General features: G+C 35.2%; 2 protein-coding genes across 2 annotated transcripts in view; one reads left to right on the top strand and one right to left on the bottom strand.

Moving 5' to 3' along the window:
• RAD50 (DNA repair-recombination protein (RAD50)) overlaps positions 1 to 24,529 on the top strand; it is a 236,507-nt gene that overhangs the window by 130,742 nt on the left and 81,236 nt on the right. The gene's annotated exons all lie outside the window — the stretch shown is intronic.
• LOC149534729 (uncharacterized) lies at positions 19,078 to 19,988 on the bottom strand. Its single transcript, XM_089803387.1, has 2 exons — positions 19,563 to 19,988; positions 19,078 to 19,417 (listed from the first exon to the last, which is right to left on the bottom strand). The coding sequence occupies exons 1-2, from the start codon at positions 19,571 to 19,573 to the stop codon at positions 19,078 to 19,080; spliced, it is 351 nt and encodes a 116-aa protein (XP_089659513.1). The 5' UTR covers positions 19,574 to 19,988.

The raw sequence follows: 24,529 nt of genomic DNA, 5'->3' as shown, positions 1-24,529 counted from the left end.
ATTATCCTGTTTGCCCTTTAGGTTGACTAGTTTAATGCATATGAGAAAATAGAAAATGTAACAGAATACATTAGAGCAGAGAACTCACAACTGCTTCTTCATTAATTCCATGAAATGCTTTACAATGTATGACAACAAAGTACTCAACAAGAACAGAACAATGCCGACAACCATAATGGTCTCCATCAGATGCAAGTACGTGACATATTTAAGTGTTGAAGGGACGTGAATGCCAACCATTGCGACCATTCCCAACTACATGCCCTTCGATAACTAACAAGTACTAACCATACCTAATTACCTGATAACAGAACCTGCTTATTTTTCCTGTATCATCATATGGCACAATGACCTCAACAACTTCAGCTGTCCTTTGTTGCTATATGTGATCATCCAATTGAGGCACAAAACCAATTCCCATCTATAAAGTTTGAGCACAATGATTTGCATTTGTTGAGTTGTTTGTCTCATTCGAGATAGCTCATATAGTTGTATCATCACTGACATTCTCCATACCATGCATGACATTGTCAATTTTCTGATCAATGTGTTATAAATAAGTTGTTCATACTGTTATCTGAAAATTCCATTGTAGATGTAAAGTTGGTCGTGTTAGAAGGTCATCATTTTGGGGATCTTTGTCAGCTCATTATTATGCAACGGTTAGGTTTTGATCATGGTGTTATGGTTGCAGGAGCAAACCATTAGCAAGTAGGGACTTACTGTTATATTGTACCACCGAAACTATGTAAATATTTACCTAATATTAGTTGATCCGTATAATTTTTGTTTTCTGCTTATCGGGCAGTAGTTCAACTTCTTTTATGGGTGCCATGATGCAATTAGCATAAAATGAACTTGTACTGTCTTAGTCGTTGAGCTCAGTCTTTTGTTAATTTGTCGGTCTCTGGCTAGTTGTTTGTGTCTGGATAGAATAGTTTCCAATGGCTTTTTCAATTGATAGTTGCTGGCTTTTTAATGTTGAATAATTGTCAACAAGGAAGACGTGATTTTCACTTAGGCTTCTCTAATCTACACATCTAAGAAAAACTGTATTGACGTAATCTTCTATTATATATTTTCATTTTGTTACTCGATTTGGTATGTTTTATTTGTTTATATTGTTTAGAGTGATAAGCCAACTAGTTAAGACTAAACAATTGCTTGCAATTTTCCTTTGAATCATAATCTATGAAGCACTCACACTGGGTAAGAATAAGGACCTGGTGGTGGAGTAAGGAACTCATTGTCAATGTTTCTGAACCACTTCCACTGTCCAATGGATTTTATGCATGGGGTTTGAAATTGGCTTATACAGCATTTGACAGAATGATATCTACATTTTCCTTGTCTCAAGCTAGGAGCTCCAATTGCTAGGTTGTCCATTTCCTAGATCCCAGTCATTTTCTTTGAATCAAGCTTGTCTCTTTCAATCATTGCATTCTACAATTTGTTCCTCATTTATCTAGGTTTTGAATGTTGAATTAAATAGCTCCATATGAAATATATTGCTACAAATTAATGCATTCGTGTGTACATATTTCATTTTCTCTTAAAAAGTATTTAATTATAAATATGTGAACTTTACCACCAACATTCTATTGGTGGAGAAATATCGTCTTTAGATCAAATTGTATGCCTACAGCTGTAAGCACGATGCTCACTATCTGTAGCAAATTTCTGGGTTCACGCGTGGGTCTTAATCTTCATCATGTACAGTTCTGCAAATTCGTGATACTTGAATCAAACTTAAGAGTTGCTGAGAATGATCCTTTTAACAATTTGTATGTTCTGATTTCTTGAGGCAGATATCTTTTATGATTACTGCAGGTCCAGTCCTCTATGCTCGAACTTGTGTGATTGTATAATCTCTGCTATGTATTTGTGGGAAGGAGAATGCTTGGAAGATCAGACTGTTATGTATCTGTGTGTCCTCCAAACTACATTCTCAACCCACATATATATTCTTCTAGAGGGTATGTCCCTCAAGGGACATAACACTTGGCATCTAACTAACAAATTTGTCATCCCTAAGCCGGCGATCTTAGTAGAAAAATTAGTTATGTCTAAGTTTAGTTAAGTTTAGTCAAGAACAAACTAAGGTAATTGCCTACAGATCGCCGCCACCTTTAGAGAAAATATAAATTATGTTGAATGCCATTCATTAAGAATATATAAATAGAAGAGCCAGGTACGGTCTGTACCATCAGACCTGTAGGTTATTTAGGTTAGATTTGTAACACTCCCTCTTAGCCTGATAATCCTACAGAGAGATATCATATCTAGCAACATCAATACAGATGCTTAAGCAAGAATTAATACTCTATATCTGTTTGTCTCTTCTTAGTATGTGGTATCATAGAACACATAATACAAAGTCATATTACTAAAACTGTGATATGACAAATCACTACTACTAGTGATAACACACGTGTTGTGACTCATAGAAACTGGTATTTCTATATCACAGCAAGATCTTGAGTTTAAGATCTACCAGAATATAGGATAAACCTGAAAAAAATTCTTCCTTATCCAATTTGTGATCCATGAACATAGCAATGTCAATGTCACAAGACGATCTAAAACTCAACTGGATTTTATAGTAAAATCTACTGTTTAGTGCATTATCTAAGAGATCGTCACCTCTCATAATGCCTTTTGCACAAGTATTCATTATTTAAGAGATCGTCAACTCTTAAATAATGATTACACATGGAGCCCATAACAGTCAATAGCCTGACAAAAATAAAATTTATTATTTTATTAATAATCAAAAGAGTACAAATGAATTACAACTCAACCATACCAAGTCTCTTTCTGAAATGTTCTATCTTTACTCTAGAGGTTTGGTGAGTATGTCTGCTGTCTGATTTGCAGTATAAATGTATTCCAATTTCATAGAATTCCTATCTACCATATCTCTTACATAATGGTACGGAATTTCAATATGCTTGGATCGGTCATGGAAAATTGGATTCACCGAGAGTTTGATGGAACTCTGATTATCACAATGAATAATTGTAGGATTCATGGCTTGCCCAAATAATCCCACAAGTAACTTCCTCAGCCATATTGCTTCTCGAGAGGCCATCGTTGCTGCAATGTATTCAGCGTTTGTGGAGCTCTGAGCTACTGAAGACTGCTTTCTGCATATCCATGAAATCATAGCTGATCCTAAACTAAAACAACATCCTGAAGTGCTTTTCCTGTCTTTAACACTTCCACCCCAATCTGAATTGGTGAATTCATGCAAATCTAAAGCAACTTTCTCATAGTTGAGTCCATAATTAAGAGTGCTTTGTAAGTATCTCATAATGTGTTTAACAACAACTAGGTGAATCTCCTTAGGTTCACACATAAACTGACTTAAGACATGAACATCATAGCAAATATCAGGTCTTGTATTTATTAGGTACATTAGGGACCCAATCATTTGCCTGTAGAGAGTAGAATCTATTGGAGGTGATTCTGCAACTGCTTCTTTAAGTTTATGCAAATTGGTGTCCATTGGAGAAGACATAGACTTGCAATTCCACATTCCAAATTTCTTCAAGATATCTGAAGTGTACTTTCCTTGATTCAGTATGATACTATCAGCATTTTGTCATACTTCCAATCCTAGGAATTAATGGAGAAGATCCAAGTCTTTCATCCTGAATTCTCTGGTTAGATCTTTCTTGCACTGATCTATAAGATAATCATCACCTGTGATTAATAAATCATCAACATACAATATCAATATTACCATACCATCTTTATCTCTTTTATAATATAAGTTTGGATTGGCTTCATTCTTAGAGAATCCTAAGCCGGTGAGATATTTATCAATCCTTTCATACCAGGCCCTGGGAGTCTGTTTAAGCCCATAAAGAGCTTTCTTGAGTCTGCAAACAAAGGCATTAGGATCATGGGTTTCAAATCCTTCTGGTTGCTCCAGAAAGGCTTCTTCTGAAATCTCTCCATTGAGAAATGCTGTCTCTACATCCATCTGATGTACCTTCCATCCCTTAGACGCGGCAATTGCTAAGACAGATCGAATGGTAGTATATTTGGCAATAGGAGCAAAGGTTTCTTCATAATCAATCCCCTCTTTCTGAGAAAAACCTTTGGCTACAAATCTGGCTTTATATTTCTCAATACTTCCATCAACAACATGCTTTATCTTGAATATCCGTTTGGAAGAAACAATGGATTTTCCTTTTGGTCTTGGAACTCATTCCCAAAAAACTTTTTTTTATAATTGATTGATATTCTTTTGTTATAGCTTCGTTCCAGGCTGGATGTGTAATAGCATCAGAAGGATTGATTGGCTCTGTTTTGGATAAATCAATCATATTTGCTATATAACTAGATAATCTTTTAGGTCTTTTACTTTCTTTGATTGATCCTGAAGGTGCAGCAAAATTTTGAGCTGCTTCAACTGTTTTTATGGCCCAAAGTGGTATTTTCTTCGAATTTTCCTCAAGGTTCATATTTTCATTTTCGACCTCTTCTAGGTTCTTCGTTTGGGATTCAGATTCACTAATTCTTTTAGAATTTGATAAATGAGAAGGTTCATTGGAACTTAAGGCTCTTTTGAATGCAAGATCCTCAAAGATTACATCTCTGCTAAGTTCAATAGTTTTCTGTCCAGGTATGAAAATTCTATATGCTTTAGAAGTTTCACTATACCCTACAAGGATACCTTTCCTCCCAGATGGTTCTAATTTGGTTCTCTTTTCTTTTGGAACATGAATGTATATAGGACATCCAAATTTTTTGAGATGACTTATATTGGGTTTTACTTTAGTAAATACTTCTTTAGGGTTTTTATCTTTGAGATAGGAGTGAGGGCTTCTGTTTTGAATGTATACAGCTAAACAAGAGGCTTCTGCCTAAAGATAGTATTCTAGATTTTAGTCAAAAATCATAGCCCTAGCAGCTTCTATAATTGTCCTGTTCTTTCTTTCAGCTACCCTGTTTTGTTCTGGGTTATAAGGAATAGTGTACTCCATCTTGATCCCTGATTCTTTACAAAACCTTTTAAACAAGTCCAAGGTATATTCTCCTCCATTATCTGTTCTAAGGGTTTTAATTTTATGTTCTGGAAATTTTTCAGTTAATGCTTTGAATTCTTTAAATCTTTGTAGGATTTCTTCTGATTTTTTGCATTTAAAAAAATAAATCCATGTTTTCCTAGAGAAGTCATTTATGAACAAGACATAATACTAGATTCCTCTAGGGGAGGGAACAGACATAGGTCCACATAAATTTGAATGAATTAATTCTAGTACATTATTTGTTTTTCTAGTACTATCATGAAAAGGACTTCTAGTACTTTTACCTAGGGCACACCCTTTGCAAATACTAGGGTGATCTTTATTTAATTTTGGTAATCCGGTAACCATCTTTTCCATAGTTGATAAAGTTTTAAAGTTTAGGTGCCCTAATCTTCTGTGCCATATTTCGTTTGAATCTTTAGTTTCGTGAACTAGGGCTTTAATGGATCGACTGGATTCTGTATTCAATTCATACAAGTATCCCTTTCTTTGACCAATTAATTTAGCTTTCTTGATGGAAGAGTTCTTAGCCCAAGTTTATACTTTGCTATCCATGAATGCAACATTGTGTCCATCATCTTCAAGTGCTGTTATTAAGATTAGGTTTCTTTCAATCCGTGGTACACAGAGTACACCTTTAAGAAGAAGAGTATTTCCTATTTTTAGTTTCAAAGTGCAGTTTCCAATTCCTTCAACTAAGTGTGCAGAGTTATCACCAATAGTAACTTCACTGTTAACTTTCTCTGATAAGGAATCTAGAGTTCCTTTGTATCCCGTTATATGTCTGGAAGATCCACTATCTATTACCCATGCCTTATTTGAGATTTCATTTGATAGAGAGGAATACAAAACACGATTCTCTGGATCATAAGTCTCTTCTTCTCTAATGACATTTGTACAATTTGCCTGTTGTTTGGAGTTTTCCGGACAATTAGATCTATAGTGTCTAAATTTTTCACATTTGAAACACTTTATTTTAGATAGATCTTTCTTGGGCTTTCCATTCTTCTGATTTCCCCTTTTCTTCTTGAAGTGCTTTTTCTTGCCTTTATAGGAGTTTGCATTAAGAATGTGAAGTTCTTCATCTTCTACTTTTGGTTTTCCTCCTTTCTTTAGTTTTCTTGACTCTTCTTGAAGACAATCATTCTTGAGTCTGTTAAAGTCCGGAAGCTGATCTCGATTACTCATTCCTTGTGTGAACGTTTCCCATGATTCTGGCAAACCATCTATGGCCATGAGCGTTAGTTTGGTGTCATTAATGATGGTTCCTATGCTTGATAATTCATCCCTATGCTTGATAATTCATCTGTAATGCCAACAACTCTTAGGAAATAAGAGTTTATCGATTCTCCTTTCTTTATCTGGATGTGATTTAGTTGTCTCTTTAGTGCAAGGACCCTAGTTGCATTATTTACTTCAAATGCATTCCGTAATGCATTGATCATATTGTAGGCAGTTTGGTGTTTCGTAAGCATAGGTATGATATCATACTTAACTCCATCCAAGATGATTTGAATGGCTTTTCTATTTCCATTGGTCCATATGGATTTGTGAGGTTCAACTGGTGGCTGTTTGGATGCTCCATCAACAAATTGTTTAACATTGTTTTCTTCAAGAATCATCAAGATTCTGAATTTCTATGCTTCAAAGTATTCCTTCCCATCGAATCTTTCCTCAGGTCTGATTATATATGCCATTGGAAAATGGAAGACAACTACTGAATATATAAATGGTTTGATTACTGAAAATTTGCAGAGCCCTAGATTTGATAACTTGGCTCTGATACCATGTACAGTTCTGCAAATTCGTGATCCTTGAATCAAACTTAGAGTTGCTGAGAATGATCCTTTAAACAATTTGTATGTTCAGATTTCTTGAGGTAGATATCTTTTATGATTCTGCAGGTCCAGTCCTCTATGCTCGAACTTGTGTGATTGTATAATCTCTGCTATGTATTCGGGGGAAGGAGAATGCTTGGAAGATCAGACTGTTATGTATCTATGTGTCCTCCAAACTACATTCTCAACCCGCATATATATTCTTCTATAGGGTATGTCCCTCAAGGGACATAACCCTTGGCATCTAACTAACAAATTTGTCATCCCTAAGCCGACTATCTTAGTAGAAAAATTAGTTATGTCTAACTAAGTTTAGTCAAGAGCAAACTAAGGTAATTGCCTACAGATCGCCAACACCTTTAGAGAAAATATAAATTATGTTGAATGACATTCATTAAGAATATATAAATAGAAGAGCCAGGTACGGTCTATACCATCAGACCTGTAGGTTATATAGGTTAGATTCGTAACACATTGTGGGTAGTATATTTCAAACAACGATTAATAACATCCGTTAGATGTGTTTTCTACTTCATACAACCATTCTTATTATTAACTAATGGGACTAAGGTTTATCTACATCATCCATGGTGCGTGACTTGGAAACACATACGGCTGATGTGTGACGTGGAAACACTTACAACATTGTTTTCTGGCCAAGAACTATATCGCATGGAAAAGAGGTTGTAAAACCAAAAGCCAACTAATCAATCTCGACTTCAACCGAGTCTAAATTGATTGATTAGCGTCATATCTCATTGGTGTTTTGAAATGAAATATTCAGTAAGATATTATTTCTGTTCCATATAGACGTGCAACTTATCATTTTCAATTCTTTGCATATGATTAACTATCGTGTATCCATTTAGAAAGTTCTGAATACATGAAGAAACATCTTCAGTTTGGAGTTGCTGTAGGTTCTGATCGAATTTGATTTATATAATTTTTCATAGAGAGTAAATATTTAATATTTTCTTATTGTAATTTTGTAGACCACACTTGTCTTATTTGAGAGTATTTGATTGAGTATTTGTAATGCATCGTTTGTTTTGAGAAATCACTAAATCTCTCTCCATAGGATTCAGAAAGGCCTGAAGTTCAAGCTTTGTAATTTCCTTTGAAAACTAATAAAATCTGTATGTTTTGTGGGCCTGGGTTGTTTCCCTCTTCCAAGGGGCTTTTTTTCCAGGATTATTTTTTGTTCACCTTTCTTAGTTTACCATTCCTGGTTCATTTCTAACATGGTATCAGAGCCAGGTTGGTAAATTCAAACGCGAACGAGATCTTTACTACCTACAGTCGATCAATCTACATCATGGTGCTTGGTTTGAAGGTTGAAGATAGGTTGCAAGGAGCCTTCAACTTCATATCCTAGAAGTCTAGAATCTTAGTGGTTCTTGAGGAAAATGATCTTTTCAGTTATGTGGAATTTGAAGGTTTAGAGCCCGTTGACAATGTAGAGAAATAAATTTGGAAGAAGAACAAAATTTGGCTATAAGGATCATCATTGATTGTATGAAAGATCATGTAGTTCCTGCTATCTCTAATTTGAAGTCTACTAAGGAGATGTGTACTTATCTTCACAGCATGGATGAAATCAATAACACGAGCAGAGCTTTAGCACTTCGTTTGCAATTTCTTCATATTAAAATGAGTAAAGGTGACTCCATAGTGACATTCTTCTTGAAAATTTCTGAGTTAAAAGATTAGTTAAGGGTTATTGCAGAGTAAATTAATGACAAAGAACTTGTCATACTTGCCATGAATAATCTCTCGCACTCTTAGGAATCATTCATACAAGGCTTTAGTGGGAGAAACGAGCTACCAAACTTTGATAGATTGAGATCAGATTGCGTTCAAGAGGAATGCAGGCTGGAAGCCAGAGGAAGTTCTTTTAAATCATATTATGTGGTTGTCTAAGTTCTTGCTACTCAAAAGGAACTTTAAAAGATTTGATACTAAGGATCCTTCCACTTCACCTTCTAGTTTTAAAAGGAAAAGTGACATTCAAGGATATAATGTTTCAGATGCGAAAAGTTCAGTCACTTTACTAGAAATTGTACAGTGAAGCTTAACCATCATGTGACTGTTTCAGATTTGAAAGTTACTTCTCCTTCCAAGGATTCTAATGTTGAATTAGAAGGGTTACTACTCATTTCAACATTATCTAGTAATGTTCCAGCTGATTGCAATGCCTAGTTGATAGATAGTGGTGCATCTAGCCACATTTTAGGATATATGTAATGTCCCCTTTCTAGCATTCATAGCATGATGTTGTCGTTAGCCTATTTCCCCACAGTCCCATGGGCTAACTAGGACATTAAAGGGGCTTAGAGGCCATTTGGCCTAGACAGTTTCAGTTGCAGGTCTTTCTGAGGGGTTCTGGGGCAACTTTGGGCATACTTACTATTTATAGTAAGTCATCTTGGACATGGCCGGACATTCAGTCACAGTGGTATGTCGATGGTAATTGTTTAAAATCGATAGGAAAACTTATTTATCATTGATAAGATTTGTTATGCATTATAAAGCCATTTTATAAAGTTAAATTTAAATATTTAACTTTATTAATGCATAGACTATAGTTTGTGGGAAATATTTAAATTAAAAGAGTTCCCTTTATTTTTATAACACATTGGAGACATAAGGTACATAAAGGGAGTTATGTTTTATCCCACATTGAGAAAACGAAGGATTGAGCTCTTGTGAGAACACTATAAAAGAAATGGAAGAGTTTTTTTTTGTATGCTTGGATGAAGATTAATGTTATGTTGCTGGATATCTGATTATCGGGCTTGGAGGACGGAATCCCTCTTTGCTAGCATTCTCTTCGCTGTTGGAAGACACAGTCAGGAGGATCAAGGGTGTTTTCACTTCAGGAAACACACTGGGTTTCATTTGGGGCGTTTGCATAAAGAAATTTACAAGGGTTTGAGGTGCAGATCAGAAGTTAGTTATTGCTATAGTGCCACATGAACAGTAGTTTGCTACAGTCGGCATGAACAGTATTTTGCTACAGTACGGCGTGAACAGTGTTGGTATCAAGTTTACTTGTTTTTCCGGCTGATTAGAAGTTTGGAGGGCTGGCCGACTACATCTGCAAAATACTACGGCAACTAATTCCAGGTTTCTTCTGTCAAATTTTGATATTTTGCATAATAATTGTTGAATACAAGTCTGAATAGTTGTTGCAGCCTTTAAGGCAGCTGTAAGTGCACATCTACATTTAAAAATCACCCTTTATTAGCAGATTGAAAGAGTTTCCAGATTTTTCATATACTATTGAATGTGTGCCAAGTGTTTGTGAAAATGTTATAATGTGTATTATGCATTTTAATGTCACTTCATAGTTGTTCGTAAATCTACTCATTGGAAAGCAATTTATTGAGGAAATCAGCTTTATGAGTTTGCATACAAAGTGTTTGACAATATTCCTTAAGTTAAATTTCTGCAAGTCAAAGTTCAAATCAGGGGAGGATATTATAATATAAGCAACATCTCTCAAATCTAGTTGAAAAGGATTCCCTCCTCCAAGTTATCATTGGTGATGATGCATCTTATCTTGCAAAAGGAGCTGCTAACAGTTCTTTCAAATTAAATTTTGGTATTCCTCCTCATCTTAGCAATGTTTTATTTGGCCTTGGAATCAAGAGCAATTTAATTTCTATTTCAGCCTTAGAAGACAAAGGTTTTAATGTTGCTTTCACTAATGGGAAAGTGATTTCTTGGAAGAAAGATTCTGATTTTAGCTCTGTTCCAGTGATTGGAGTATATCCATGAAAGCCTTTATAAGTTGTCAGCAAATCCAATTCAAGTTTTAAATCTTGACGCTTCTGATAATAACTAGTTATAGCATAAAAGCTTTGGTCACCTCAACTTCAAATCTCTCTCTTCAATGGACAAGTTGGTTATAGATCTTCCTAAACGCAGTGCTGCTCATGATGGTATCTGCAAAGGTTGTGCCCTAGGAAAGTTTTCTAAGAGTCCTTTTCATTCCAGTGAAAGTAGGACTACGCATGTGTTAGAGCTGATTCATTCTGCTTTGTATGGGCCCTATGTCGTCAGCTTCTTTAAGTGGTTTTAGGTATTATGTCACGTTTATTGATGATTTCTCTTGCAAGACATGGATTTACTTTATTAAATCCAAAGAATTAGATGAACTTTTAACTAAGTACAGGAGTTTGAAGCCTAAGCTGAAAACCTTTCAGAGAAGAAAATTAAGACTCTCAGATCTGATAATAGAGGTGAGTTCATGTCAAGTATGTAAACTTTTTGCAAATACTTTAGACCTAATATAGATTTGATTCTTCCTTCTCTATCTTCTTATAACTTGCTGATGATAACTTCAGATTATAGCCTTTAATTGAATTAGAGATATAACTCAGAATTCTGTCTTCTTTTTTTGCAATTTGAATGAGGGCAGTAATGACCAAGGAGTAGACTTGTATTTGATCTTGTGTGTCCATAGACTTCATCCTTACCCTCTATAAGTATAGGAGTCAAGGGACATGTCTCTTCCAAAAGTCATTTGCCTAATCCTCTAGAAGTCGGCGACTTTCTAAGGGTAATTACATATGAATTAAAACACAAACAATGTTGTTAGTTATTACTAATACAACCTCCCAAGGATAGACACCGATCTTGAAGAAGGAATAATGCAACTTAGACTTGGTCCTCTACTTATCATGTTATATCAGATCTGATCGATTTGCTATCAGATCTGTATGCTTAATCAAGTTACAGATTTAACGCTTCCTTTTAACTTGATAATAATACTGAGAGATATCATATCTAGCAACATCAATAAAGATGAACAAGCAAGAATCGATACTTTATATCTATCTGAATCTCCTTAGCACGTGGTATCGTAGAACACATGATACAATGTCATATTACTAAACCTGTAGTATGACAAATCATTGCTACTAGTGATAACAATATTGCAAAGAATACAATGTATACGATAAATTTGAAGAGTAATATAATTTCTTCATTTTCCAACTTGTGACTCATAGATACTGGTATTTCTATATCACAACATGATCCTGAGTTTAAGACCTACCATAATACAAGATAAACAAAGAGAATAATAAAATTCTTCCTTTAGACTCATTGACATAGCAATGTCAACATCACAATATGATCTTAAACTCATCTAGATCTTACAATAAAACTGTACTGTTTAGCACATTATCTAAGAGATCTTCATCTCTCATAATGTCTTTTATACAAGTTTTCATTATCTCAGAGCTCGTCACCTCTTAAATAATGAATACAAATAATAGAGCCCATAACAGTCAATAGCATGACAAATAAAATTATTTTATTAATAATTTAAAGAATACAAATGGATTACAATTCAACCATATCAACTCTTCTCTTGAAGTGGTCTATCTTTACTCTAGATAGAGGCTTGGTGAGTATGTTTGCTGTCTGATCTGTAGTGCAAATGTATTCTAATTTTATAAAATTCCTGTCTACCATATCTTTTTTACATAATGGTAAGGAATTTCAATATGTTTAGACCTGTCATGAAATATTGGATTGACCAAAAGCTTGATGAAACTCTGATTATCACAATGAATAATTGTAGGATTCATGCCTTGCCCAAATAATCTCATATGTAACTTCCTTAGCCAAATTGCTTCTCGAGAGGCCATTGCTGCTGCAATGTATTTTGCTTTTGTGGAGCTTTGAGCTATTGAAGATTGCTTTCTGCATATCTAAGATATCATTGCTAATATTAAACTGAAACAACATCTTGAAGTACTTTTCCTGTCTTTAACACTTTCACTCCAATTTGAGTCAGTGAATCCATGTAAATCTAAGCCAACCTTCTCGTATTTGAGTCCAAAATTAAGAGTGCCTTGTAAGTATCTCATGATGTGTTTAACTGCAACTAGGTGAATCCCCTTTGGCTCACACATAAACTGACCTAAGGCATTAACAACATAGCAAATATCAGGCCTTGTATTTACTAAGTACATAAGGAACCCAATCATCCGTCTGTAGAGAGTAGAATCTATGGAAGGTGATTCTGCAGCTGCTTCTTTAAGTTTATGAAGACTAGTCTCCATTGGAGAAGACATAGATTTGCAATTCCACATTCCAAATCTCTTCAAAATGTTTGATGTATATTTCCTTTGATTAAGTATGATACTGTCAAAATTCTGTCATACTTCCAACCCGAGGAAGTAATGAAGGATTCCCAAGTCTTTCATCTCGAATTCTTTAATTAGATTTTTATTGCACTGATCTATAAGATGATCATCACTTGTTATTAATAAATCATCAACATATAGTATCATAATTACCATATCATCTTTATCTCTTTTATAATATAAATTTGGATCGGCTTCATTCTTGGAGAATCCTAAGCCAGTGAGATACTTATCAATTCTTTCATACAAAGCCCTTGGAGCCTGTTTAAGCCCATAGAGAGCTTTCTTGAGCCTGCAAACAAAAATGTTAAGATCATGGGTATCAAATCCTTCAGGTTGCTCCAGATATACTTCTTCTATAATCTTCACATTTAGGAATGCTGTTTTTACATCCATCTGGTGTACTTTCCATCCCTTTGATGTGACAATTGCTAATACTGCTCTTATGGAGGTATATTTGGCAACAGGAGCAAATGTTTCTTCATAATCAATTCCTTCTTTCTGAGAAAATCCTTTGGCTACAAATCTAGCTTTATACTTCTCAATGCTACTGTTAGCAGCATGCTTTATTTTAAATATCCACTTGTAAGAAACAACAGATTTTCCTTTAGTTCTTGGAACAATTTCCCAAACATCATTCTTCATAATAGATTGGTATTCTTCTATCATAGCTTCTTTCCAAGCTGTATGTTTAATAGCATCAAAAAGATTGGTTGGTTCTGTTTTGGATAAGTCACTCATGTTTGCTATATAACTAGAGAATCTTTTAGGTCTTTTACTTTCCTTGACTCTTCCGGAAGGTGCAACAAAGTCTTGAGCTGCCTTGACTGTTTTAATGGCCCAAAGTGGTCTTTTCTTTGAATTTTGAGTTTCTTTAAGATTTAGATTTTGAATTTCATCTTCAATTTCTTCTAAGTTCTCCCTTTGGGATCCAAATTCACCATTTCTTTCAAAACTAGGTAAAGGAGAAGGTTCTTCAGAACTTAGGGCTCTTTTGAACGCTAGATCTTCTTCAAAAATTACATCCCTACTAAGTTCAGTACTTTTCTCTCTAGGTATGAAAATCCTATATGCCTTAGATATTTCACTATACCCTACAAAAAACCTTTCCTCCTAGAGGGTTCTAACTTGGTTCTCTTTTCTTTTGGAACATGGATATATATGGGGCACCCAAAAATCCTAAGATGACTTATATTAGGTTTGACCATAGTAAATACTTCTTTAGGAGTTTTATCTCTAAGGTAAGAACGCGGGCTTTCGTTTTGAATATAAACAACAGTTCAAGAGGCTTCTGCCCATAGGTAATATTCTAGATTTTGATAAAAAATCATAGCTCTAGCAGCTTTTATAATTGTTCTATTCTTTCTTTCTGCTACCTTGTTTTGTTCTGGATTATAAGGAACAATGTACTCCCTCTTAATCCCTGATTCTTTACAAAACCTTTTAAACAAATCTGAGGTATATTCCCCTCTGTTATCAGTTCTAAGGGTTTTAATTTTATGTCCTGAAAAGTTTTCAGTTAATGTTTTAAATTGTTTACATCTCTTTAGGATTTTTTTTGATTCTTTGCATTTTTAGAAGTAAATTCATGTTTTCTTAGAGAAGTCATCTATGAACAAAATATAATACCAAAACCCTCCAAAAGAAGGAACAGACATAGGTCCACATAAATCTAAATGTGTTAATTCCAAAATATTATTTGCTTTTCGAGTGCTATCATGAAATAGACTTCTGGCGTTCTTACCCAGAGCGCAACCTTTGCATATGCTTGAGTGGTCTTTATTTAGTTTAGGTAATCTAGTAACCATCTTCTCCATAGTTGATAAGGTTTTGAAATTTAGATGCCCTAATCTTCTGTGCCGTATTTCATTTATGTTTGCAGCTTCATGAATTAAGGCTTGAATGGGTCTACTAGATTCTGTATTCAATTCATACAATTATCCTTTTCTCTGGCCAATCAACTTTGCTTTCTTGATTGAGTTCTTTGCCCAAGTTAATACTTTGCCATCCATGAATGCAACATTATGCCCATCATCTTCAAGTGCCATAATTGAGATTAGATTTCTTTTAATTCCTAGTACATAGAGTACACCTTTGAGAAGAAGAGAATTTCTTGATTTTAGTTTCATGGTGCAATTTCCAATTCCTTCAATGGAATGTGTTGAATTATCACCAATGGTAACTTCACCGTTAACCTTTTCTGATAAAGAGTCTAGTGTTTCTTTATATCCCGTTATATGTCTAGAAGATCCACTATCAATTACCCATGCTTTACTTGAAATTTCATTTGACAGTGAGGAGTACAATACATGATTATCAGGATCATAGGTATCTTCTTCCCTAGTAACATTTGTACAATTTGCTGCTTGTTTAGAATTTTCAGGACAATTAGATCTGTAGTGTCCAAATTTTTCACATTTGAAACACTTTATTTTGGATAGATCTTTCTTGGGTTTTCCATTCTTTTGATTTTCTTTTTTCTTCTTGAAATGCTTCTTCTAGCGCTTATAGGAGTTTGCATTAAGAACATGAAGTTCTTCATCTTCTGTTTTTAGTTTCCCTTCTTTCTTTAGTTTTCTATATTCTTCTTGTAGACAACTGTTCTTAAGTCTATTGAAGTCAGGAATATTATCTCTGGCACTTATTCCTTGTGCAAAAGTCTCCCATGAATTTGGTAATCCATCTATAGCCATCAGTGTTAATTCTGTGTCACTAATAATGGTTCCTATACTTGATAGTTTATCTCTAATGCCGACAACCCTTAGGAAGTAAGAATTCATTGATTCTCCTTTCTTTATCTGAATGTGATTTAGTTGCCTTTTCAGTGCAAGAACTCTTGTTGCATTGTTGACCTCATATGCATTTCGTAATGCATTCATCATATCAAATGTAGTTTGATGTTTTGTAAGCATGGGTACGATATCATTTTTTACTCCATCTAATATGATTTGAATTGCATTCCTATTTCCTTTGCTCTAGATAAGTTTATGTGGTTCAACTGGCGGTTATTTGGATGCTTTATCAACAAATTGTTTTACGTCATTTTCTTCAAGAATCATCATGATTCTGAATTTTTAGGCATCGAAGTGTTCTTTCCCATCAAACCTGTCCTCGGGTCTGATTGTGTATGCCATTTAAGATAGGAGATAGTTGCTAGAAATATAAAGTCTGATTACTGAATTTTGCAAAGCCTAGGTTCAACTACTAGAGCTCTGATACCATGTAAAGTTTCTGCAAATTCTTTAGACTGAATATAGATTTGATTCTTCCTTCTCTATCTTCTTATAACTTGCTGATAATAACTTCAGATTATAGCCTTTAATTGAATTAAAGATATAACTCAGAATTCTGTCTTCTACTTCTGCAATTCGAATGATGGCAGTAATGACAAAGGAGCAGACTTGTATTTGATCTTGTGTGTCCTTAGACGTCATCCTTACCCTCTATAAGTATAGGAGTCAAGGGACATGTCCTTTCTAAGGACATGTCTCTTCCAAAAGTCATTTGCCTAATCCTCTAGAACTCGGTGACTTTCTAAGGGTAATTACATATGAATTAAAACACAAACAATGTTGTTAGTTAATAATAATACAACCTCGTAAGGATAGATGCTGATCTTGAAGAAGGAATAATGCAACTTAGACTTGGTCCTCTACTTATCATGCTATATCAGATTTGATCGATCTGCTATCAGATCAGTATGCTTAATCAAGTTACAGGTTTAACAAAGTACATTTCAATCGTTTTCTGTGTAAACAAGAATTAAAAGGGAGTTTTGTGTCGCCTACAATCCTCAGCAGAACAGTGTTGCTGAAAGGAAAAACAGGGCTATAGTTGAGGCTGCAAAAGCCATGCTACACATAGTTGGAAAACTCGCCAAATGCAAAAACTCGCCAAGCCCCCCAAAAGTTTAATCGGGAAAAACTCGGCGATTTAAAAAAAAAACTCGGGAACCTAAAGAACCGCTGAAATTAATTAAAAATACATTTATTTTGCAAAATTTAATGAGAAGATGCATCTAATAAGTTAATTAAAGACAACACAAAAGAAAGAAACAAAGTTTAGATATATATAAATGCATAATGCGTACAAAATTCCATTCTCATGTAGAATGCTCATGGTGGGAAGCAAAATAGTAAATTACTAAATAGTTTCAATCTATCAAACTAGAAGTAAATATTAAAAGTCTAAATATATCAATACAATGTCAATCACATCTTCCTCTTTCCACTTGCACTAGCAGGAAAGCGAGGGGGTCTAGTCCTAGAAGAAGTGCCCCGCACTGGGATAGGGCGTGAGCTACGTGACTGTGAACTCTGTGGCTATGCCCTCTCGCTCGACGTCCCTACTGACTAGCTCGGCGTCCTAGAAGAGGATGCATCTCCTCCTAATGGTAATGCCTGATCCTCGCCTGAATCATCACCATCCTCATCCTCATCCTCAATGTCATCCATAGTGAACTGAAAATCAGTGTTAGCCTCCCCCTCCATGGCCTGCCTCTCCAAATCAGTGATCTCATCTGGTGTAAACAATGGACTTGGCTCCTGTGCTGTCCAATCAGAATAAGGATCTATCTCATCTAGATCAAGTGGACCAGGTAGTTCTAAGAGCTGTGCCTTTTTTATGCGCAACTTAAGATTATAGTGCACATAAACAAGGTCATTAAGCCGTTTTTGAGTCATTCTGTTTCTTTTCTTTGTATGGATGAACTCAAATAAGCTCCAGTTGCGCTCACAATGGGATGAGCTACAAGGTTGGGATAGGACTCTCAGAGCAAATTTCCTTAAATTGGGGGTATTGCCACCCCAACTTGCCCACCAAGCATCTGCAAAACAAAATTAAAAAAGTTATAAAGCAATAAAAAAAAAATTCAGAAGCACAACTTATCAATTAGCAAAAGTTTTAAAGTTTGACACTTTACCTGGTGCTTGAGTAGATCTTGCTCTCTTTGCTAGCATAGAAGAGAACAAAGGACCCCTTGATTCCACAAAGATTAGTTGTTCGGTCGCAATAAGGTCTCTCTTCTCTTCACTTGATATCATTCTCTCAATGCATTTAGAGAGACCTTCCATGACCTCTCCATTAGGATCTGAGTAGGAATCATCAGCCCTAAAACAAATAGAAAATGATATCAAGTCTTACTGCACAACCTTAAAAAGTAAAGTAAAATAAAGACTTATTAAAATCCCAACTTCAAGGACAATCAATTATCATAGTACCTGAATTTGGGATTGAGGAAGTAGCCTGTTGCATGAATAGGTTGGTCGAGCATATTGTTCCACCTCCTATCAATTATTTCCCAAATGGGGTCAAATTTGAGACTATCCCCGGGATAGTAACTTCTAACAGCCTCTTTTGCCCTAGCCATGGCCTCATAAAGACCTCCCATTGGGTATTGCTGCCCATCACATGTGTGCAAGACTAGAACCAGGGGCAGAGACATCTACGTTTGAAATTTGAAAAATACAAATTAGTTAATAACATAGTAAGTTATGAATTGATAATGAAACTTGAATAAACTAAAAATATAATGAAGTTACCTCCACAATCTCCTTAGCCTTTGCAAAAAAGCTATCATCAAAGACTATTCATGCAACAGCCTCTCCTTCGGGCTTCTTTGAGTAAGGTGAAGCAACCCAATCAGCACACACAAACATTTGCTTCAAAGCCAATATGTGGTCAAGAATACTTTGCAACCTCAAGAAGACTGTTGCAAACCTTGTCATAGCAGGTCTCATCAAATCTTTGCCTTTAGTGGCTTTTCTCATCAAACTGAGAACCCATGGGTGATTATAGATATATTTCGTGACTCGCCTAGCATCTTCCACAACTGGACTCACCCAATCAAGTTTTCCTATGTCCTCCAAAAGAAGGTCAAGGACATGTGCTGCACAAGGTGACCAAAAAAGTGTGGGATGCCTCTCTTGGAGGATTCTACCTAAAAGATTAGCAAAAAATCAATAATCAGTAACAAACTTTCCATATTTAGTATTTACAAATTATATCAAATTTAAATTGAATAATACCATAGCATTACATTCATGATTCATATTGATTCAAATATAAAAAATTAAATCTACCTGTTGCCACATATGTTGCTGCATTATCTGTGATTATTTGCACCACATTCTCTAGTCCCACCTCCATGACAACATTCTCCAACATTAAAGCCAATGTGGCTGCATTTTTCACTTTGTTGGAGGCATCGATAGATTTCCAAAACACCACATCATCTTTGCAAGCATTTAAGAAGTTAATAATGGTTCTACTTCTTCCATTTGTCCACCCATCAGATAAAATGGTGCAGCCATACTTCTTCCACTCTTTCTTTTGGTCTTCTATCAACAATGTTGCCCTACCAACCGCTTTGTCAAGCAACCTACAAAATTTAGGTGTAATATTAAATAAAGTGTAAGTGTTAGTAAAAAATTAGGAAATAAGTTATAACAATTAAGATTTAAAATATAACAATGAACTAAAGTGAATCACAATTATTTACAATTACTAAATAGTAAAATACTAACCTTCCACTCATATCCTTGCGATTAGGTGGCTTGTACCCTTGCCTGATATTGTCATTGCATTCACCATATTGATTCAATAGGGAATATCAGCGGCATTCATTGAGATATTGTTGAAAAACCAAAAATCAGCTGCTGTAATATCAGTTTGCTCATGCACCTCCTTAAACCATGCAATGCCCTCTAATGATGGCTGTGCTCCAGGTGTGTTCCTGGGCACAAAATAACCACCTATCCTTGATGGGGATCCGGATGGTGATGATGAAGAAGTAGGAGATGTAGAAGAAGTGGAACCGGTAAAAGAGAAATTTTGTTTGCAGATCCGTGGGCCACGAAGAGATCCTGGTATGTTCTCAAGTGCTTCTTCTTCCTCTTGCATATCAAAAGGAGCTCCTTCAGATTCAGCTATGGCTGCCCTCATAGCTAATTTTGCCCTCTCCCTATCCAATTTTTTCTCTTCAGCAGCTGCAAGTAGGGCATTGATGAATCTTTTTTTTCATCAGTTACCTTGAGACAAGGATTTGATTCATGTTTCTTTATGCCTGCAAGGTGATATTTGAGGCGGTTTATGCCTCCAGAAATAATTCTCTCACAGGGAATGCATATCACCTTCCCAATATCATTTGGACTTGGAGCTTCATAGGCATACCGCCATGCCTTATCTCTTGCATTTTTAGGCCGAGTGCCTATATATCCAGATGGGCATGGTGTTTGTGGCCACTCTTCTTATGGGTTTGTCATTTTTTAAATGGTTGACCGCTGCCCTACACATAAATATATAGAAAAATGAATAAACAAAGTTAGAACTTAGAAGCTAGGGTTTCAAATGATTCAAACTTCAAACTTCAACCATATCCTTAGCAAACAACAAACTTCAACCATATCCTTAGAAGCTAGGGTTTCAAATGATTCAAAATGATTTTAACTGATTTGAAAACATTTACAAACAACAAAAACAAAAGAACATTTGTTATAAAACTATAAAAAGTTTTCAAACTATGATAAGATGAACATACCTGGAAAGAAATTTGTCTTCTAAAATCGGTTAGAATCCTCTACAATCCACTCAAATCTGCCTTGAATCACTTGCAATCAACCAAGAATGCCTCCAAACCTTCTTCTCTTCACTCCTCAGGGCTCTAAACAATGCAAATACAACAAAGAATGAGAAAAAACACTCACTGCCGCTTTAATCCGTCACAGGCCACGTTCACTAGTAAATCGCAAGTTTTTCATAAAAACTCGCCGAGTTTTTGCCGATTACTCGCCGAATACTCGGTGAGTTTTCACCAGACTGCCGAGTTTTTAAATCGGCGAGTTAACTAGTGAAAAACTCGCCGAGCTAGGAAACTCGGCGAGTTTTAAAAACTCGCCGAGTACTCGGCGAGTTTTCCATCTATGATGCTACATAACCAAGGTTTTTAGATTTTTCTTTAGGCAGAAGGTTGCAGAACAACAGTGTACATTCAAAACAAAAGTCCTCACAAAATTCTAGATACAATGACCCTGGAAGAAACCTTTTCTGGTTTGAAACTTGATGTAAGTCATCTTAAAGTTTTTGGTTCTTCGGTTTATATTCATGTTCCTAAAGATAAAGATCAAAATTAGAACCTTGAAGTAAGAAGTGAATTTTTGTTGGATATAGCAAATCATCAAAAGTTTATTGGATTTATATTCCTAGTCAAAAAATGATTGGGCCTAGTAGAGATGTTTCCTTTGAGGAAAATCTGGAATGTAGAGATCTGCTGAGTCTTCTCTAGATATTGACTTGGAAGTTCCAGCAATCTCTCAAAATCTTCCCCTTGCTGCTCTATCTTCTCCTAGCCTCTTTGAGAGAGGATTCTCATTCTATGTGTCCTTTTGATAAATGGATTGTCATTGATGTCAGGTTACTGATTGTTGAAGGTTGTGAATTGATGTCCATAGAAGAAAGAAAGAGATGACTAATAGAGATGTTTCAAACAATAGTGTTGTAGATCACTAACATACAATCATAAAAGATGAAATTACTAAAGGAAATACTATATAGAACCTACTAAAAGACAAAGTCATGACAGTAAAAATCAGAGACAACAATAGATAGTGATAATATCCTACAGAAATAAAAACGCAGTATATTAAGGAGAGTCGGTTTGAATCAAACAATCACCCAATAAGAGGGGCAGGCAAAGACTTATACAGCAGTCAGGTAACTTGGTCAGAGTCAATGATATAATCCATGTTCAAAGAACTAGTTTATAATGAAATGCATACAAAAATAAAATGTTTTAGAACAGATAGAGGAGGAGAATTTACATCACATGAATTTGATGTGCATTGTGAAAAGAATGGAATACAAAGACAACTTTTAGCACCTAGAATTCCTCAGCAAAATGGAGTGGTTGAAAGAAAGAACACAATGGTTCAAGAAATGTCAAGGGCAATGCTTAATGAATTTAATATGGCCGATACATTTTTGAAAGAAGCATACATACAACAGTCTACATTTTGAATGAAGCAAAAATAAGGGTAAATTATGACAAGAGACCTTACGAATTATGGAAAGGAAGACCAGCATCTGTTAAATATTTGAGAATCTTTGGAAGTAAATGTTATATAAGAGGGGACGAAGATGACTTGGGTAAATTTGAAGCTAGAACAGATGAAGGAATATTTCTTGGATATTCATCTAAAAGTAAAGCATATAGAGGTTACAAAAAAAGAAATCACAAGATCGTTGAAAGCACAAATGTAAAAAATGATGAAGGATTTGAAAAGGTAAAAGAAAATTCAGAAATATGAAGTGCATGTCAAGAAGAAGAAGATCCAAAAGATGAAGATGAAGAAGAAAGTGAACAAACACCTTTGAAGGCACCAAAAAAAAACTCCTTTAAAAACACCAGCAAAACCAACATCAAAATTTCAACAAAGAAATCATCCAGAAGACTTGGTAATAGGAGATCTACAAAAGGAAGTTCAAAGACGAAGAAGAACAACAAACAATGATGAACATGCATACCTTCGTGTTTTATCAAAAATAGAAGCAAAGAAATTCAAAGAAGCCAATGAAGACCAGCGTTGGGTTAAAGCTATGGAGGAAGAATTGAACCAAATCGAGAAGAACAAGACTTGGGAAATTGTTCCAAGACCAGAAGATAAAATTGTCATAAGAACCAAATGGGTGTTTTGGAATAAAATGAATGAAAATGGAGAAATCACTAGGAACAAAGCAAGGCTTGTCTATAAAGGTTATGCTCAAGTTGAAGGTGTGAATTTTGAGGAGATGTTTGCCCCAGTTACAAGTTTGGAAGCAATCCGGATGTTCCTAGCATTTGCAAGCTATAAAGCATTCAAAGTTTACCAAATGGATGTAAAATCAGAAGAGGAAGTATATGTTGAATTTCTTGAAGGATTTACACTTTTCGAGATAGAGGATGAAGTATGCAGATTGAGAAAAGCACGTTACGGACTATAAAACAAGCTCCAAGAGCTTCGTATTTTAGATTAGATAATTATGTTTAGAATCATGGTTTCAAAAGAGGAATGACAGGGAGTGATCTATACATTAAAACTGAAAATGACAAACTCTTGATAGTAGTTGTATATGTGGATGACATAACATTTGGAGGAAGTGATAAAATGTGTAAAGAATTTTCCATGAACATGCAACAAGAATTTTAAATGTCGATGCTTGGAGAATTATCCTTCTTTCTTGGATTGCAAATAGAGCAAACAAGGAAAGGAATATTCGTTTTTCAAAGTAAATACATAAAAGAAATGTTGAAAAAATTCCGAATGGAAGACTGTAATCCTGTTGGCACCTCTATGATTACTGGATGCAAGCTTAGTAAAGAAGATTAATCCCCAAGTGTAAATCAATCTGAATATAGATCCATGATTGGAAGTTTGTTATATCTAACAACTAGAAGGCCTGATATCTTGTAAGCTGTATGGTGGCCCGATTTCAAGTAATGCCAAAAGAAACTCATGTTCTTGCAATTAAAAGAATATTTAAATACCTAAAAGGTACTATGGATCTTGGTTTATGATATCCAAGAGGAAAGGATTTTTCACTCACAGCTTATACAGATGTAGAACTGGGAGGCAATATTGATGACAGGAGAAGTACAAGCGGAGGTGCATTCTTACTTGGTAATTGTCTAGTATCATAGCTGAGCAATAAGCAAGGATCAATACCTTTATCCATTGCAGAAGCTGAGTATGTCACAACAATAGCTAGTTGTACACAAGTGCTATGGATGAAGCAAACTTTAGGAGATGTAAAGGTTGAATTTGAGCATCCTATTGCCATCTTTTGCAACAACACAAGCGCAATGCATATCAAAGAATCTAGTTATGCACTTCAAAACAAAGCATATTTCAATCAAATATCACTTTCTAGGGGAACAAGTACTTGAGAAACAAGTCAAGCTGGAATACATCAACACAAAGGAGCAAATTGTGGATATCTTCACAAAACCCCTTCCAAACGAAACTGTTGAGTACGTAAGGGAGAAATTGGGAGTAGTTTCACTGTCATTCATTCACTAAAAGGTTCATATGAAGCATGTGTTCAGGGGGAGCTAGTCTCTAACCATGGAGACCCTTTGCCATTGATGCTAAAGGGGGAGAGATTGATGAAAGGTGGGGCAACGAGCTAAGGGGGAGCCATGCATAATAAAAATATATATTTGTGAAATTGCCATCAATGACAAAGGGGGAGATTGATAAATAGATTTTTATTGATGCTAGGATACTGATTGTTGAAGTTTGTCAATTGATGCCCATAGAAGAAAGAAAGATATGACTAATAGAGATGTTTCAAACAAAAGTGTTCTAGATCTCTAACATACAATCATAAAAGATCAAATTACTAAAGGAAATAACGACTAAAGGAAATACTATATAGAACTTGCTAAAAGACAAAGTCATGATAGTAAAAATCAGAGATGCCAATAGATAGTGATAATATCCTACAAAAGTAAAAAGGC

Source organism: Cupressus sempervirens, chromosome 10 (assembly GCF_028749045.1).
Source record: "Cupressus sempervirens isolate cs-2001-9-10 chromosome 10, ASM2874904v1, whole genome shotgun sequence".
Taxonomy (NCBI): Eukaryota; Viridiplantae; Streptophyta; class Pinopsida; order Cupressales; family Cupressaceae; genus Cupressus; species Cupressus sempervirens.
The sequence above is the reverse complement of the archived record's forward strand: the minus strand, read 5'-3'. Positions and strand labels throughout refer to the sequence as shown.